This window comes from Podarcis vaucheri, assembly GCF_965113315.1.
Source record: "Podarcis vaucheri genome assembly, chromosome: 10".
Classification (NCBI taxonomy): Eukaryota; Metazoa; Chordata; class Lepidosauria; order Squamata; family Lacertidae; genus Podarcis; species Podarcis vaucheri.
The window spans coordinates 42,975,388-42,993,253 of record NC_138748.1 but is presented as its reverse complement, the minus strand read 5'-3'; the positions used below and the strand labels follow the sequence as shown (position 1 = coordinate 42,993,253).

At 43.9% G+C, this 17,866-nt stretch overlaps 1 protein-coding gene across 1 annotated transcript; it reads right to left on the bottom strand.

The window, feature by feature from the left end:
* Positions 1–1,498: 1,498 nt before the first annotated feature.
* Positions 1,499–17,747, bottom strand: NAGA (alpha-N-acetylgalactosaminidase). Its single transcript, XM_082240015.1, has 9 exons — positions 17,593–17,747; positions 13,609–13,786; positions 11,144–11,318; positions 8,108–8,285; positions 7,071–7,165; positions 5,749–5,910; positions 4,236–4,433; positions 3,582–3,725; positions 1,499–2,744 (listed from the first exon to the last, which is right to left on the bottom strand). The coding sequence occupies exons 2-9, from the start codon at positions 13,761–13,763 to the stop codon at positions 2,562–2,564; spliced, it is 1,290 nt and encodes a 429-aa protein (XP_082096141.1). The 5' UTR covers positions 13,764–13,786; positions 17,593–17,747; the 3' UTR covers positions 1,499–2,561.
* Between the last annotated feature and the right edge of the window lie 119 nt (positions 17,748–17,866).

Sequence of the window (17,866 nt, the reverse complement as noted above, 5' to 3'; positions counted from 1 at the left end):
GCTCTGCTTCAGCGTGCGTCGGGTGGCAGGCTGCTATCCGCAGCGTGGGGAGCCCTGCGGGAACTCCTGCGGGCTCCCCAGGCTTGTTGATAGCTTCCTGAAGCCTGGAGAGCGAGAGGGGTCAGTGTGCACCGACCCCTCTTGCTCTCCAAGCTTCAGCGAAAGCCTGTATTCGCCCCATAGGACGCAGACAGATTTCCCCTTCATTTTTGAAGGGGAAAAAGTGCGTCCTATAGGGCGAAAAATACGGTAGCTGCCATTTGTCGAAGTGAACAAGAAACATGTGAGAATAATTCTGGATGCCTTACTAGAACACACACACATCAAGTAAAGGCACGGGGTTCTTTGAGGAGTTGGATCTCATTCTAGTAGAATGACTTGAAGCCAGCCTGGGGCCTGGTCCTCTATATATTCTTGGACTCCAGCTCCCATCAGCCCAGACAGCAGGGTGAATTGTAGTCCAGCAATATTGGAGGGCCAGAGGTTCCTCATCTTGGATATAAAGGGAGGAGTGAGCCCATGAATGATTCCCTTTCAGTTCAGTTATCAAGGGAGATCTGGGGTTTATATACAAACAGAAAAAAATCAGGTTGAGAAGTACGTGAGGCTTTACAGAACTTGACACACAGCATTAATCATTCCATTTTAAACTGCTATTCAGTTCTTTGTCCTTTATCTGATTCCTATAAAATACACTTCTAGAGGTAGGTGGATAACCTAAAACAAAAAGACCTTGACACAAGCAGAAAGGTGGTTTTATATGGTCGTTTTTCATTTTGACAAATAAAAAATGATTGCAGAAGGTAAAATGATAGTGGTGACAGCTGGCTCATCAAGTGGTAGCCTATAATATTCATGTTAGATTGTGGCTGCCACCAGTTTGAAACACCTTTGGTAACCTGTAGTTTTCATTGCTATACAGCACGTGCAGGACCCTACATTAGTCAAAGGAGTTCACTAAACCCTAATTTGAGTATGTCTGACTAAGTTGCATTGTGGATCCTAACAAACTGCTGCAAAAATAATAGCTTGCATATGGAATCTGCTCCTGTGCCTTGCTTTGATTAGCATGCCACTCCTGGCTTTTTTAAAATAGCATGTTGGGGAAATGTTCTTAAAACAGATCTAAATCTACTTATTTTGCATATCTCCCGTCCCCTCCACAGATGACAATAGGAAGATAGCGGCCATCCTGAAATCTGTTACCCCAAGTTACTGCCTCTTTTGGATAAGGTTGCCCTTCTTAGATTCCTAATTTCTGGGGTGTGTTTTATAGCAGCTTTACCAGTCCCAAAGGCTCCTTCAGCTCCAGCTCTGCCTCTGTACAACTGAAGTTTCCCACTGTTACACTTCCACCTTTTTTACCTCGTGTAAACGTATTGAATAAATAACCACCCCATAAGAAAAAAAATTGGGTGGCTCACAAAGTAAATGAAATGAAAACTTTAAAAAATGTTATAGTTCATTTTAGCCTAAGAAGTTAAAACAGAGGCTGAGATTATAAAACAAGTCTTTATTTTATTTCACAAAATTTATATACTGCTTGTTTTTTTAAAAAAACAACCCTGATTTAAAGTCATAAAAGACTTGCATGAACATCTGTGCGTACAATTAATGTTAATCCATATATACGCGTGTTTCCTATAACAATTTTGTAATAGGTGAGGTTGCCTTTAGCCCAAGAATAGCCTTTGAATAACAGGTTGGGGGGGGGACAGAAGAGGTGTGTTGCCTTTGCTTCCAGGAAGTTAAACCAGATGGATCTGTTGTCTGAAATAGAAGGGCACTGATATTCCTAAAACCCAAAACTGTTCAGCAACGTGATACATCCTTCCTGAATGCATGCAAGCCTATTTTGACTGTTTCCATAAGTTGCCTTGCTGATATGCTAGCATGTCAAGGAAAAGACTAACTAGATCCCTGTGACCTGAAATGCTAGCTTTCACAATTGGTACTCTCAGCATGCAGAAAGGATCATAAGAGTGGTGTCTACAACTATACGTTCAAAGATGTGAATTGCTGTTGTGGGTTCTAGTAGGTCTTGGATATGGATAAAAGTGTTTGAGTGTCTCTCCATGTGCTCCACTATGAAACCTAACTGCCTCAGATACTACAACAGGTAAAATACTTGCAGCATGGAGGAGAAAAGAAAGAAGAAAATGGTTAATTTGAAGCTTAATTAGATTTTTTCAGACCAATTTTGGAAAATTCCAGGCAAGTTAGTTTTCACTGACATGAATATCTTAAATTTCCATATACTGTTTTAAGATGATCTAAACTTAAATTTCCAATGATTTCAAAGCATTTGGCTACCGTTAAGGCTGCAACTCTGTGGTGCAAGTTAAGACTTAACTTCCAAGTGGATCTATAGAATCAGGCAGTAGCACCTTGGAGGTAAATGGTGCATTGTCTCAGTTTTTGCATTGCATGTGTAAAATCCCCCTTCTGACCCCACCCACCTGCCCCACTTTGAGGTGCCATCAGCAATACAAGGTGAAACACTTTTGCACCTGGCCTGACTTGCTGAGAAATCGTAGCAGCTAGCGATTGGCCTTTTGGCATCACATGGCAGAAGGATGGAACTTCCTGGCTTCAGGCAGCTGCTTCACAAAGCTGGACGGCTGGCCAGGGTATGTTGTTGGGTAGACAAACCACATGACTACTCCGGAGGGGTTAATGACCACTGTGAAGTTATCGGCAGCCTTCAAGCCAGTGATAATTTGACCACTGTACACATCCTGTGCCTGAAACAGAAGGAATCATTGTGACAGGACATAGTTAACTGTGGTGATGTATATTATACGTATACAGATAAATGAACGAACATGGATACATTGCTTTGAACATACCAGATACAGTTGCTATTTCACAGCCATGATAGCAGACAAATGGAAAAGTGCTAAAGCAATCTACAAGATGGATTTTAAAATGATAGAAAACTTAATTCCCCATCTCATTGTTTTGTGCCACCCCTCCACCTCAAACAAACTCTGATGGTGAGTTTCTGGTTTGCATTATAGCTTGCTGTGCAGTAGTATTCTTGATATTGCTGCAAATGCACAGCTCACTGGTAAAAGAAGCAACAAGGATATAGTGACCTTTAAAAAATGTAAATTGTGGTGAAGGCTGCTCTGGGGGGCAAATGCACCATGGGTAAAGAGCTCCATGCTAATTTTAACTCCGCTATCTGCCCCAAACACAAAAGACAAACATTTGCATGGCCAAATCACAAATCTGTGGGCCATGCAGAGAAGCAACACCAGTGTGGCTCTATTCAAAGCACTTATTACATTGCTGCTCTGTTGTGTCTATCCACCAGGCCTAATCCAAGGTAGGCAAGGGGAAGATGAATGCTAGAGGGAGGGGCCTCAAGGTTGGAAGGCTGAGAGAGAGATTTCTCCATGGTAATGCAGAGACTCTTTGAGACGCACCATTAACATACAGGTTCTTGAAGATGATGTGTGTGGAGTCTGCACCCCAAAGGCCTCCTTCCTCCCTCTACACAGGACAGGAAGCAGCCCTGCTGGTGTGCAAGGATAGGGACTACTCCAAGATACTGATAAGCCTTGCCTCTTTCTTACCTCATACACAGCATTCTGGGTAAAATTGAAGTGGGTGAGGGACGCGGTGTAGCGATACGGCATGTCTGTCCTCCGACTGAAGAAAACCAGAGCGTTGGCTGACTGGGAAAGGGGGCGCAGGAACACCTCTATGCGAGATTTCTCCTACAAACAGCAGATTGAAGTTACGTGCCAATAACGGGAACACTCCTCTGGGACACACAAGGAATTGAGGAAGCTGCCTTATACTGGATAAGGCCATTGGTCCATCTGCCTCAGTATTATCTACACAGACTGGCAGTGTTTCAGACAGAAATCTACCCTAGCTCTCCCTAGAGATACCAGGGATTGAACACTGCAAATTGTTAAGTGGCTGGAAACGGGGGATATTGTTACCTATAGCAAACAGTGCTACCAATAGCAAACAGTGCTCAGTACGGTCTAAATTGTAGGTCTACTGCTGTAAATACGCTGCAGAAAAAAGTGCACAAGAGTCTAACTGCACCCTTTAAGATTATATGCCTTGGAAGAAAGTCAGGATATAAAATGAACTACCCACATTTGGCTCAAGTTACCACTCCCCCTCAGATCAAAAAGCAGAAGACAGCACTCCCAGCTCCAAAGGTTTACAGGCTATGCTTATCTATTGAGCTACAGGATCCAGTCCTTCCCTACCTGAAGGATTCTGCGTCCTTGAATTCCCAGGGGATCTTGGTTAATTTTGATCATCAGTTTGTTCTGTAGAATTTCTCGTGCTTGCTCAGAAATGGTGCGGAGGTCTGCGGACATGAAAAGGGGAGCAGCCATGACAGTCCATAAGGCCATTTGGGAGCGGGACTGTTCATAGCTGAGGCCGAAGTTTCCAATGATTAGCTGCAGGACAAAGAAGGAGGTTGAAACTAAGGATGAGATTGAAGTGAAGGATGAAAGTAAAAGGAGGTGATGGCTTGATTCAGAGAAGGCTCTAGTTCAGTATTTGTCAACTTTGCTTCCTGGGATGCTGCTGGTCTACAACTTCCATCATCCTCAGCCAGCTTAGACAATGGTCAGGGATGATGGGAGTTGTAGTCCAACACCATCTTGGGACCCGAGGTTGAAGAACATTGCTCCAGTTCACCGAACAGAAATCAGAAAAGCTAGTTCACTTCACTGTGATTGGGCAGACGTGTTTCTTTTTTCCAGTCATCAAGCCTGCATTAAAATCTATAAATATCTGGTTTAAAATCACAATACAATTTGCTTTGAATTGGAGGATGTGAAATATTAGTCCCTCTCAGCAGCACTTCTGTACAGCATGCTCTGAGAAATGTTGTTTTAAAAGGTAAATCTAGTCCAGGCGCTGCATGCACAGGCCACTAGGACTATATCAGTGGCATGCAGTGAAATTTTTCATAGGGGAACAGTTAGGGCCAGAGGTGCTAGCTTGCGAGGGACATGGGGGGTCGATGCCATGTGTGTGATGTTGTGAAGTCCTGATGTTGCACACATGGGCAACACACCTCCCTAAGCCAGGCAGAAGCTTCCTGGGCTTTGGGAAGGAGGCACCAGGCGAACATTTAGGGGACTAGCATAGTTCCCTTAGTCCAATGACCGCACGCCGCTGGACTATATGCACATCACCAATTGGACAAGTTTCTAAAGATGTTCTAAGATATATTTTCAGCGACCAAGTGCACAAGATCAGAAATGGCTGCCATGCACAGCATCCAGGGAACCTCACAGTTTACTGTAAATTTTGAAGGCTCGAAAGAAAAAACCTGAAAACGGGTGGAGACTGGTAAACATTTCAGAAGCCAAAAAATATGTATGTTTGCATGAAGATGAGAGATTTCTTGGGGGAGGGAAGTTCTGTGTCATGCGGAACTCTTTGACTCTCCACACCTTACAGAATAAATGATGCAACATATGTTTATTTGCAAAACATTTAGAGGTCACAGAAGGGACGGCTATAAACAACCCAGGGTAGAAGGATGGGCATTGCAGTGGACTGAAGGATTCCCAAAAAGAAACACAAAAGCCAGCTAAATCACTTAACTTACAGGCTTCGGCCCTTCTACGCAAGATGTTGAGAGCAGAGGAATTCCTGCCAACAAGAGTCTCTGCTGCATCTTTCTAACTTTAGAAATCCTGAGACAGTCTCTCTCCCTCTCTCCTAGCTTTCATGATAAGCTCCTCGATTCAGCATTACCATGTCTGGGTCGTTCCAATGGCCAGGGCCAGACACTGGCTGAAGTACATCCTGATTGGCCGAGAACCAATCCACTATGGAGAGGACACTCTCCCAAGAGTCTTGTATATCACCATAGTTTCGCCAGAGATTACATATGTTTGCCAGGAGTGTGTAGTTCACCTGGAAAAAAGATGTGAAATGAGTTATTTACCAATAGAGCTGTACACTTTACCCTTTGGAAAAACAGAGGGCGAGGTGCAGTTTTTCTAGTGTTAGAAATTCTGAGACCATCTCTCTTCTAGCTTCACTGTTAATCTCCTCTGGTCAACATCACCATGTCTAGGTCACTCCAACCTGGTGCCCTCCAGATGTTTTGGACTACAATTCCCATAAGCCCCAGCCAGCACAAAAAGTATGGGGAAACTGACCACAAATAGTAATATTGCACCCTGAAGCAGTATCCCCAAACAGGTGCTGCAAACTAGGATTATCAACAGACAGAAACGGTGCCAATAGATGATCCAGCCATGCTTTTTTCAACTGGCCAACTAACTAGTCCAGCACTCTGTGTCCCACACGGCCAACAAGAAGCCCATGGGAAGCTCACATTGGCAGATAATGTCCTCCTCTTCTTTTCCCTAATAGCTCAATGTTTCTCAAACTTGCATCTCCAGCTGTGGTTGGACTACAACTCCCATCATTCCTAACTAGCAGAAGCAGTGGTCAGGGCTGATGGGAATTGTAGTCCAAAAACAGCTTGAGACCCAAGTTTGGGAAACACTGTTCTAGTTACTGTACTCCGCTTGGACAAAACCACTCAAAGAGAAACCACTTTTTGGCTAATTTACATTGTAAAAATAAAATAAAAAGCAGTGTGCGTGTTGGACTTAGGTCAGTTACTAATCCCTGGCCAGCCATGAAGCCTACTGGAGGATCTTCAGCTAGTCATCAACTACCAGCTTAATTTACCTCACAAGGTTATTGTGAGGATAATGTAGGGGGAATCAAAATAACCTATCCTGATCTTGAAGGAGACATAAACTATCATAGATGTTGTCCTGGAGGCTTTTTATTCTACCCCTCCCCTCGCCCCTATGGTTGCCTTTGTGGATATGGAATGATGAGTCAGGGAGGACTGAGGTCTTGCTCCTTGTCAGCTGAGCTGTTTCCAGAGTGCTTACAAAAGTGTAGCACAAGGTCAGACTGGAAGTCTTGCCTGTCTCTTATCAGCTTAAGAAGCATTTGATTGGTGGCCAGTGGTGGGCATAGATTTGTAGATCCCTGCTCACTCCACCCAAATTGTCAAAATTAGCCCCAAAGCCTCTTCAGCAAGGCCTCACCTTGGGCGGAAGTCCCCCTCGATAGGCTGGCCAGCTACAGGAATAGGCAATTGGGCGGCCTGTTGCGTTCAGAGCACTGGACATTCTAGGATAACCTTTTAGGGATAAAGAATATTCATAATTTGAAAACTGAGCAAGTTGCAAGGGGGCAGGCATGGAAACTGGAAAACAAGAAAATCTATTCGGGTTCCAAGGATAATTCTGGTGAGGTACACAATGCCGTCTCCTGTATTCCTGCCCTTGTGATTACTTGGATCCAATTGAAACCCCACAATAAAAAACACAACATGAGGCATATTGTGTGTTGTATATATAAAACTCAGAAATCAAGTTATTTCCCTCCCCACTCCATTTTTTAAATAAAAAAAAATGCCTTTCAGTTAGCATGTTTTTAAAGATGGCCATGATTCTGGTTTAAAAAGAATATCTAGACATAACATGATATCCAGTGTTAGTGACAGAGCAGACCCACTGAAATCAATAAACCTGTTCACTGATTTAAACGAGTCTACCCTGACAATGATTTAGATAGCACCCTTATAACACGATTGTATTAAATTCAGATTTCCTCTTAAACCAGATTTAAAAAATAATAATGAATGACACCTTGTGTAACTAACATACACACACACACACACAGTGGTACCTCGGGTTAAAAACTTAATTCGTTCTGGAGGTCCGTTCTTAACCTGAAACTGTTCTTAACCTGAAGCATCACTTTAGCTAATGGGGCCTCCTGCTGCTGCCGCTGCATGATTTCTGTTCTCATCCTGAAGCAAAGTTCTTAATCCGAGGTACTATTTCTGGGTTAGTGGAGTCTGTAACCTGAAGCGTATGTAACCTGAAGCATATGTAACCCGAGATACCACTGTATTTGAGAAACACACACACATCAAAAGCGAATTAAAATAATTTTTTTATCAGCAAGATCAAGATCAAGCAGCCGGAGTGAGCCTAGGCCCAGGCAGGATGGAGATGGAGCACTGAAGGGGGCAGGATAAAGTGAACAGAGGCAATGAGGAAGCCTCAGTCCTTACCTTTAGCCTGCTGATATGCTGAAGAATAGCAGCCATCCAGCTTCAGCATATCCACTCCCCACTGGGCAAATGTCGAGGCATCTTGCTCAACCCGGTCCAGCGTTGTGCCAGGATACCCTTCACAAGTATAGGTGCCTAAGTCACCGTAGATGCCGAGCTTCAGCCCCCGCGCATGCACCTACAAAAAGAAAGAAGAACTTGAAAGATGGGCGGGGACTCCCATGGACAAACTGTAACGCCGACCAGTCAAAGCAGCTGGTGTGTTGCCATGCTTGAGTGTCTTTCCCCATTTTTATTTATTTACTTTTATTCTATTTCTACCCCGCTTTTCACTCAAATAAATCCCAAAGCGGCTTACAAACAAAAGATAAAAATTACATAATGAAACATCACAATGAAATACAGCATAAATCGCATAAAATAATTAACAAATCATCAGCAAAACCATCGCAAATCACAAATAAAGCAATTACCCTCTATTAACAAAACAACTAAAAAAAAAAGCTAAACATCAGTGTTACACCAAAAATCATATTATAGGATTCTTTTTTTAAAGAATCATTTTTATTGATTTCCCAATAAAAACATCCAATTAAATATCCAATCATAATACTTGAATTAAAAAATAATACAGTAAAATAAAAATATCAAATTATAATCCAATTTGTATTTATTAATTAAAAATCATATTATAGGATTCACAAAGTACTACAGCGTTCATATCTATAAAATAATATTAACAGCATTTTTAAAAAGCAACAAAACAAACAAATACCAGCTGAATTTGTACACACGCTCTCCCCTCTGCCATGACTCATAAACTATCATTCTATTCAATGCATCAAAATACACCTGCACATAATGTTCCTGGCAGCAACTCCCTTCTGAAGGATCCTTGCGATGGAGGTGGTCAGCACAAAGACTCTCTACCCTCGCATACTTTCTGCCACTATGACACTTCCATTTTGATAACAGAAAAATGGAATACCAGATTTGCAATTTGGAGGTTAGGGGATACTCTGGAGTGTGTTTAACTATGATTAAAAATATCATTAGTTAACATAGCTACATGATCAGTGTGGGAACGATAAAATACTTGTAAAATCAGATTCGGCCCTTAAAACCTGTTTCCAGTTTTCTTAGGGAAAACGCCTTAATATTATTACACAGATGGTATAGGACTTCTTTGCAAATGTCAAAAATGTTTTATTTCCGCATCAGAAAATTCTTTGGAGGGCTTGCAATAAACTTGGTACATATTATCATTTATGGTGGACTGAATGGCAGTTAGTGCAAGATTTTTGGAATTCGATTTTGACAGAACTATTTGTAAAGAAACAATTGTTTATTGTCCAAAATTAATGTTACTGAATATTTTTGATGATACCAATGTCAAAATAATTGGCCTCATATAGGATCTTGGCAGCAGAAAGTTATTACAACTCAACGAAAAACCACCCAAAAGCTTACAGTGGATGCTTGGTACCGCTCACTCTAGAATAGAGCTAATATGGAGAAAATTCCTCATAATTTCCCCATCTCTCACTCGCAGCCCATGTTCAGAGCTTATGAGACCCATATCCAGTGCTAGTTTCTGTTTCTCACTGAGCAGCTGCTGGGAGTCACAGGACTCTGTTTACATTCCAGAGACCTTGCAGTCTCACGGGAAAGGGAGACAGGATGTGACATTAGTGGTTTCCTGTTTCCTTCGTTCCTTTGTTCAGTTGCTCTCTGCTCTCACAGGGAGAGGATGTATATTTCTTTGCTCTCTGCGTAGCTAGAAAATGAAGCATAGCAATGTAGCCCAAACCTCTTGTCTCTTCCGCATGCTGTTTTGGGAACTCTGCTGGGACGACATGCCTAAGGCCTTATCAAAGGATCAGGTCGTTAATTAATCATCGGGAGGCGATTCCGAAGATGAGCCTTATCAGCTCGGTTGAATGGAGATTCCGACATCCAGTACATGCTTTGGGGCTGTTTCGCACAGGACTTTTCTCCTACGCTCAGCGTAGCTCAGAAATGAGCATCAGAACAAAAGAAGTGCTTGCTAGATCAGGCCAATGGCCCATCTAGTCCAACACTGTGTTCTCACTGTGGCCAACCAGTTGCCTGGTCAACCGTGGCCAACTCTCCTGCCCTGTGGTTTCCAGAAACTGGTATTACTGCCTCCAACCACAGAGGGAGAATACAGCCATCATGGCTAGCAACCATTGATAACCATCCAAGTTAGGGACGGTCGCTGCCTCTTGTGGGAGTGTGTTCCACAGTTTAACTATATGCATTCCCATGACTGCAGAAAGGCAAGCATGAGCCAGGTGGGAACTGGATACAACTAACAGCAAATATTTGTGATTTGGACAGCACCTCCCTGTGGATCCCCCTCCCTTCAGATGTCAAGGAGATAAAGAACGACACAAGTTTTAGAAGACATCTAAAGGCAACCCTGTATTGGGAAGTTTTTAATGGTTGATGCTTATGTTTTTTATACGTTCTGAAAGCTGCCCAGAATGGCTGGGGCAACCCAGCCAGATGGGCAGGGTATAAATAATAAAATGATGATGATGATGATGATCATGGGCAACTCTGCCCCCTGAATCCAACGGCTGCCTGGTTCATATTCTGCTTCTCCACATGTCTAGGTTTAGGGATGATGGCCCAAGCAACTGTTGTTATTACCTTTCTTGCCACAATCCAGGTGGGCCCGGGAGATCAAGGATGCTAGAATTAAATGAAAGCTGCTTTTGAACTGGAGGGAATGTTCTGCAGGCTACTCTGAATAAGCAAGTTGAAGCCACTGAAGGAAGAGGACCTGGTTGCTTTGGGGACTCGTGATTTCACAAGTTTTTTAGTCCTCACTACTGATGGCTAGAAGGGGATTCTTATTGATTGACTGATTGAATTTATATACCGCCCTATATCCGCAGGTCTCAGAACGATTCACAGAATCAAATCAATATATAAAAGCACAAAATAAAAAACCACGGATGGGAGATGCCCCAGATCTTGCTTCACCATCAGAAGTTATGGATCACTCACGTAATCTGCTAAGGCTTTGATGCCACTAGGGAACCTCTCAGGATCTGGAATCAGCTGCCCTGTTGAATCTCGCTGTTTTGCCATCCAGCAATCATCTATATTGACATACACATAGCCCAGCTCCCTCCAGCCGTCTGCTGCCAGGCGATCCGCCATGTCCATGAAGAGTTTTTCACTGCCCCACAAAGAGAAAAGCAAGTTAAAAACAACATCCAAGTGACCCTGAACTATTTGTGGCCACAGGGAACAACACGGAAGAGAGCACCCACGCAGGGCTGTACAACCAAGGCAAGCATGCAGTTGCCTATTTTCCTCAGCAGGTGGCAAGCTTTGCCCATGAGAGCTTCCACAGCTGTACAGTGATACCTCGCAAGACGAATGCCTCGCAAGACGAAAAACTCGCAAGACGAAAGGGTTTTTGGGTTTTTGAGTTGCTTCGCAAGACAATTTTCCCTATGGGCTTGCTTCGCAAGACAGAAACATCTTGCAAGTTTGTTTCCTTTTTCTTAAAACCGTTAATACAGTTGCGACTTGACTTCGAGGAGCAACTCATAGCACGCGGTGTGGTAGCCTTTTTTGAGGTTTTTGAAGACTTTGGTGATTTTTGAAGCTTTTCCAAAACTTTTCCAAAACCGTGCTTCACAAGACAAAAAAATCGCAAGACGAAAAAACTCGCGGAACGAATTAATTTCGTCTTGCGAGGCACCACTGTACAACAAATTAAAATGGAAGTTTCGTATTGCATTTCATATTTTATTTTATGTACTTAATGTACAATAACAAAACTCCCTCTCCAATGGTTCTCCTAAACCCATGCCACTGCCACTATTCAGTCTCCTTTCCCCCCTCTGAACACTTACATGCGCTTCAGGTTACAGACACTTCAGGTTACAGACTCTGCTAACCCAGAAATAGTACCTTGGGTTAAGAACTTTGCTTCAGGATGAGAACAGAAATCGTGCTCCGGTGGCGCAGTGGCAGCAGGAGGCCCCATTAGCTAAAGTGGTGCTTCAGGTTAAGAACAGTTTCAGGTTAAGAATGGACCTCTGGAATGAATTAAGTACTTAACCAGAGGTACCACTGTACAGGCACAGTACAAAGGCAGTCATATACAAATGTTAAGTTTAACAAAGCTGTTTATGTTTATTTATTACAAGATTAAGTCCCCAAGCTTCTCTGGTGATTTAAATATAGGATTGTTTCTCTAAATGAGCATATGCTTTGTCAACTTGCTGCTGCCACTTTAAATACCAACTGCTTCTATTCAGCTATTAATGTTAATCTAAGACAGCTTCAGCCTGATTGTCCTTTTATCTTCTCCACCTCAGTTGTGCCTGTCATACACAATAACTGAAGGCCGTGCTGGAATCCTCTTTTTCCAACCCTTTTCTGTGGGTTTGTCTTGTGTCCCGGATATCTTCCCTCTGGCTTTCGTACCAGACACCGTCTCACTGAAAAGTCTAAAGTTTCACCTAGCAAGTGAGTTATATATTCCTCATCTCCTTCTTTAGCATACCGAGAATTTGAACATACAGATGCCAGTTCAGGCCTCAAGCAACAGTTAAACTGACTTTGTCCAGACCAGACAAAAACTTCCCACATCAAACACAATGGGCATTACAAATAAATGTGCGTTACAATGCCAACGTCAGAATACATTACACAGTATTAAATCTTTATTCAAATAAACAAGATTTCTTAGCAAGCACTTGAACATAATGGTGTATTATCCAGCAGTGCTCTTCCTCATGGTCAAGATCCTTCTAATGTTTACACAGAAGTAAACTCCACTCAGCAAACATCCCTCCCAATGTAATACATAAACTCGCTGCCCTTTTATTTCTCCACATTGAACATAGCAGAGATGATGGCAGGGGAAATGCGCCCGGCCTGTGGGACCTGTCATGAAGTAGTGATTCTGTAAGCAGGAATGGCTGGGTGGGGCCCCTCAGGCAGGTGGTGAAAATTAGTCCCCCAAGTGGGAGCAAGTGATGGGGCTGGCTGGCTGCCAGGATTCCCCAGCCCCTATAAATATTCAAATTAACCTGCCGAGGGGAGGAGAGAACATGTCATAGATGAGACTATTGTTTGATGTTCTGTAGCTGGTGCCAGAGAAGATGTCAATAAGGCCTAATAACCCGTTCGGTGCCTGTGAGTGATTAGTAGCTTGGAGGGAGGACTTGGGAAAGCGACCCCCTCCTTGACAGGCCCGTCAGAATTCATCAAGCCTACCACCAATTTGTTTGTTTTTTAATGTAAAGTTGAAAAGTGGAGCACAGCTAGTGGGTATTCAGATGGCAGCATAAAATAGAGATGGACGGAAAGTAATATGGGCCTTCCTCGAGGCATCCTTCCTGCAAAACAGATCCAGCTTTGTGTGAAATGCAAGGGGACTTCACTCCTCCCCTCCCTTGCCCCTGCCGCACATGTTTAAGCTGCAGAGTTTCCAAGGCTCTTCCACTTACCTGATGCAGTTCTGTGGATCAGTCTTGCAATCAATATTGCAACGGAATCGTTCCCATGCAAGCCACCCCATTGGAGGCGTCCTCATGAGCCCATTCTCCAGGGCCAGGGAGGTGATAACTAAGGCCGCAAGCAGTACAGACGCTATGAGCTTCATGACTACCGATCAATAAATCAATGCTGCAGAGTGAGAGCAAATAATAGTAGTTTTCAATAAGAAGGTTATTGAAGGTAACAGCAACCCCACTCCACAACCCTCTTCGCTTTTTGCTTCACAGCATGCTTCAGTGAAATGAGCAAGTCTCCAATTAACCATGGCTTACTGTCATGTCCAAACGGTAAATGATGGTAGACCTATTTCGAACAAGCTGAAATCTTGAACTGCCTCAGATTGTGATTTGAGATCTTGGCTCATTTCCAAAGATGATAACCCTAGTTTCCAGGTGTAGGATGGAACACGAAACTACATTTCACTGAGATGAATCACGAAGGGATGAGGGAAGGAGAACAAAGCACTTGTGCACATCTCAGTCTATTAAGCAAAGGTGTAATTATCTGAAGACACTCCTACGTGAACAGTACAATCAGTTGTCCAACATGATCCAAACTTTATAGTACAACACATGACTCAAAGTGCTCTCATTCCATCCAAGAGCCTCTAGCTACCACCAGCACAATGTTCTCCTGTGCTATCAGATATTATCTAGATCCCCTGCCTTTCCGATCTGCATAGCCCTTGGAGGATATAGCTGAGTGGAAGATCATTTGCCTTGCATTCAGAAGGCCTCTTCTTCAAGCCCCCAGCATCTTCAGGTAGAGTTGTGAAAGATTCCTTGTCTGAAATCCTAGATCGCTGCTGCTAATCAATGTAGACAATACAGCACTAGATGGAGCATTGGCCAGACCTGGTGTGAGGCAGCTTCATAGGTTCCAGCCCAGCAGTTCATCATCACATATGCCATCAAATAAATATGAGCCGCCTTCCGGTCCTCCTACTCCTGAAGCGCTAAAGCCATTCCAAAGTTTGAAACCACAGCACAAGGCCAAAGCACATATTGACAAGCAGCCTTGGTCTCAAGGCCAAAAAGGTTTGTAAACATCCATGGGAGGATTAGAGGTTAAAGAAAGGTAGGATGCAGCTGTAGTCCCTCCTTGCATAGTGTCTAGTTTGTAGCTTGCAGTTTAGGGATATCTAGGCATGACCTGCCCCAGTTTCTGAAAGTTAGACAAACTTCTGCCTGCAAGCACATGACCTACCACTGAGCCTTCAGAGAAGGGTGTAGCGGGAAGTAACACATGCAGATAATATCTGACAGTATTGGGGAGCAGTAGCAGCTAGTGGGTTCAGGATGGAACACCCAAGTTTCAGAAAATTAGATAAACTGGCGCAACAGCTACTGAGACAGAAACTGTTTCCTGATGTTCAAGTTTTCCGGTGTAATGTTGTGTGATGTCATATGGCCTAGCTGTCGTGTAGTATCATCTAAGCTGCCATAACCCTATTATGCTTAGCAGCAGAAAGAACAGGGTGCTGTGCAGTTTCTATCCCAAAGCTGTTGCAGTAGCTCCCCCAGCTGTTACAATGGCTGCTACACAGCCAGGTGGTCACCTAAAATGCAGATATGCCTGAGCTTCATGGAGTTTCAACCACCGCCTTTCTCAGGAGGGGAAGAGCCAGCACAGTGGAGCAGTTGGGAAGATACATAGCTCGTTTTACATTCCTAGCAAGTCAATTACATGGGTCCTGCCTATTTGATCATCCCCAACCAGCCCAGTCCCCATGAATGAGACCACAGCAGTCTTGCAAATATGGAAATGATAAGGAAAACTTGCCCTCTTTATGAAACTCTAAAAAGTCCTGAGTTATTTCATGATCAAATCTGAACAATTAGCAACATTCCTCATATCAGCTTCGATGATCCATGTTAAACAGATGATTTTTGAAAATTATCCCCTTTTCTTGTTTTTTAGTTCAGAGTTTTGCCCCTCTTATTGCAAGAACTCCAAAAGAGAGTCCATTCCTTGCCAGCCTAAGATATTTTCTGCCCCAAGCAGCCGCATCTGAAAAAGCCCAGAGATGCACTCCCAGAATTATCTGCAAAGGATCCTGGGGGTAACGTCTCTGATCTCAAGCTGCTTCAGTGCAAATAACTCCCTGGATTTCTTGTGTAGTTGGCCTGATCCTGATTATAATTTCAGTTTCAAATTCATTGCATTTGCAGGCAAAATTATGAGAAATGTTTAATCCTGAAAGGGATCGGACTATCACTTAGACTACTCAACCACTCTGACATATGATCCAGGTAAACTCAACAACTCTAAAGAGTAGACAATGTCAAAGGTAAAAAAAACTGGGGGTGGCCAAGGAGTCATGAGGTTACTCCTGAATAAAAAGAATGTCCCTGTTATCCTTTGGATAATAAACTCTGTACTCAGATAAGAAATGACCTTGAGAATCACTACTCATGGAATGAGTTATTATGATGTTCCATCATAATGGAGGCACCATGCAGATAAAATTCATTTTAAAGAAGATCAACACTTGGAGCTTGTGCAGCTTTTTTTTAATCTCTTAGCTGCTGAGGAGCAAGGGCTGTGCTTAAAACATAGCAGTGTAAATGCAAAACCATCTACTGCTAAACATCAGCTAGTTGATATTTCACTATCAGGTAGCCAGGTGGAGAAGTGGAGCCTTTCTAGAGTGTGGAACAGACTTTCCAACCTGGTGTCCTCTAGAGAGTTCAGACTACAACACCCATCAGGCCCAGCCAGCATGGCTAATGGTCAGGAATGATGGGAGTGGCTGGTGTGGCGCAACTACCGCAGGTGGAATTACAGAGCAGGAGGATTCATGTACTGTATTCCAATCAGCCACTGCTCAATGCAGGATCTGCAGCGCAAGAAACAACTACAGCCAGGGGCGCCGACTTATAAAAAATATTGGGGGAGCCCGCGAAAGCTCATGAATAATAAATAAGCTCATGAATATGCAGATAAAGTGGCGCCGCCTCCTCGTGAGCGAATAGGGGAGAGCGTGCTGCGCCTATTAATCAGCTCCGAAGGAAATTGGGTGGAGCTTTTGCTCGGGAGGGAGGGCAGGAGGCATGCAGGCAGCCCGACCCTGTGAATTTTTGAGGGGGCTCGGGCCCCCTCAGGCCCCATGGAGTCGGCGCCTATGACTACAGCAACAGCCCTCACAGAGTTATCTCCAGTGACAGAGCATCTGCCCCTTTCCCCTGTGAAGGCAGTCAGCTCCCAAGGTTTAGCTGAAATTTACTAGCCCTGCCTTCTGGAGCAACAGAGAAGAAGTTTAGAGTACAGGCAACAAACTATTACACAACTATAATAGTTTGAAACACACACACACACACTCTACTTGGCTATTACTATTCTAGGTGGGTCAAGAGGATGCAGAAGTCAGCCTGTATTTCAGATTAAAAAAATTCCTTCCTGTAGCACCTTAAAGACCAACTAAGTTAGTTCTTGGTATAAGCTTTCGTGTGCATGCACACTTCTTCAGATACACAAATACATCTGTATTTCAGATGTCACTTCATGAGATCTTACAGCAGCCTTTCCCAACCTTGTGCCCTCCAAATGTTCGGAGGACTGTGCTGGCTGGAAATTATAGGAGTTGTAGCCCTAATCATCTGGCGGGCGGTATGTTGGGGAAGGCTGCCTGGCCGGATCTTTCCCAAAATGCAGTTAAGAACTTTGCTAAAGGCAAAGCGATGCATTGACTTGAGGGGGGGGGGGAATAACTACGGCATTATTGGCTGTTCACACTTTGTGTTGTTCCTTGTCACGTTCTGGAGGCAAGATTCTGATCGCAGAGAAGAGAGACATCTCATTCTCAAGAGAAACGGGGAATGCCGGTGACCTCCTCCCCCTGCTCAGCTTCCCTGTCTCCCAGCCGGGGAGCCCCAGCAAAACAGTCACCTCTCCAAGCCGCCAGACAACGACTCCCGGTCAAATCCCGCGCTTACCATGCACGACTGCGAGCCACACTTGAGCATAGACGACCGCACCAGGTGCAAGGACGAAGGCTCAGCAGAGGCTGCTGCAAACCGCGCGCTTCCTGCTTTCTACTGGTCACATGACCAGCTGGCCCGCTTTGCGAGCCTGCTGGTCTGAGTCCTATGAGCACCGAGGCTGGTTGGCTGCAAGCAAGTGAGGAAGCGGCAGCAGCTCGGGGATGGGGCGGGCTCAGTCGGCTTGCTCATGGTGGCATTTATGGCAAAGCTCACTCAGCGGAATAAA

What these genes read in the sequence shown, in the direction of transcription:
- NAGA (XM_082240015.1), bottom strand. Translation starts at nt 13,763, where the DNA reads ATGAAGCTCATAGCGTCTGTACTGCTTGCGGCCTTAGTTATCACCTCC. An exon ending in ATTGGAACGACCCAGACATG is followed by an intron (nt 4,434 to 5,748) that starts GTAATGCTGAAT and finishes TTTGTCCTGCAG; the next exon opens with CTAATCATTGGAAACTTCGG. An exon ending in AAGGACGCAGAATCCTTCAG is followed by an intron (nt 3,726 to 4,235) that starts GTAGGGAAGGAC and finishes TGCTGTTTGTAG; the next exon opens with GAGAAATCTCGCATAGAGGT.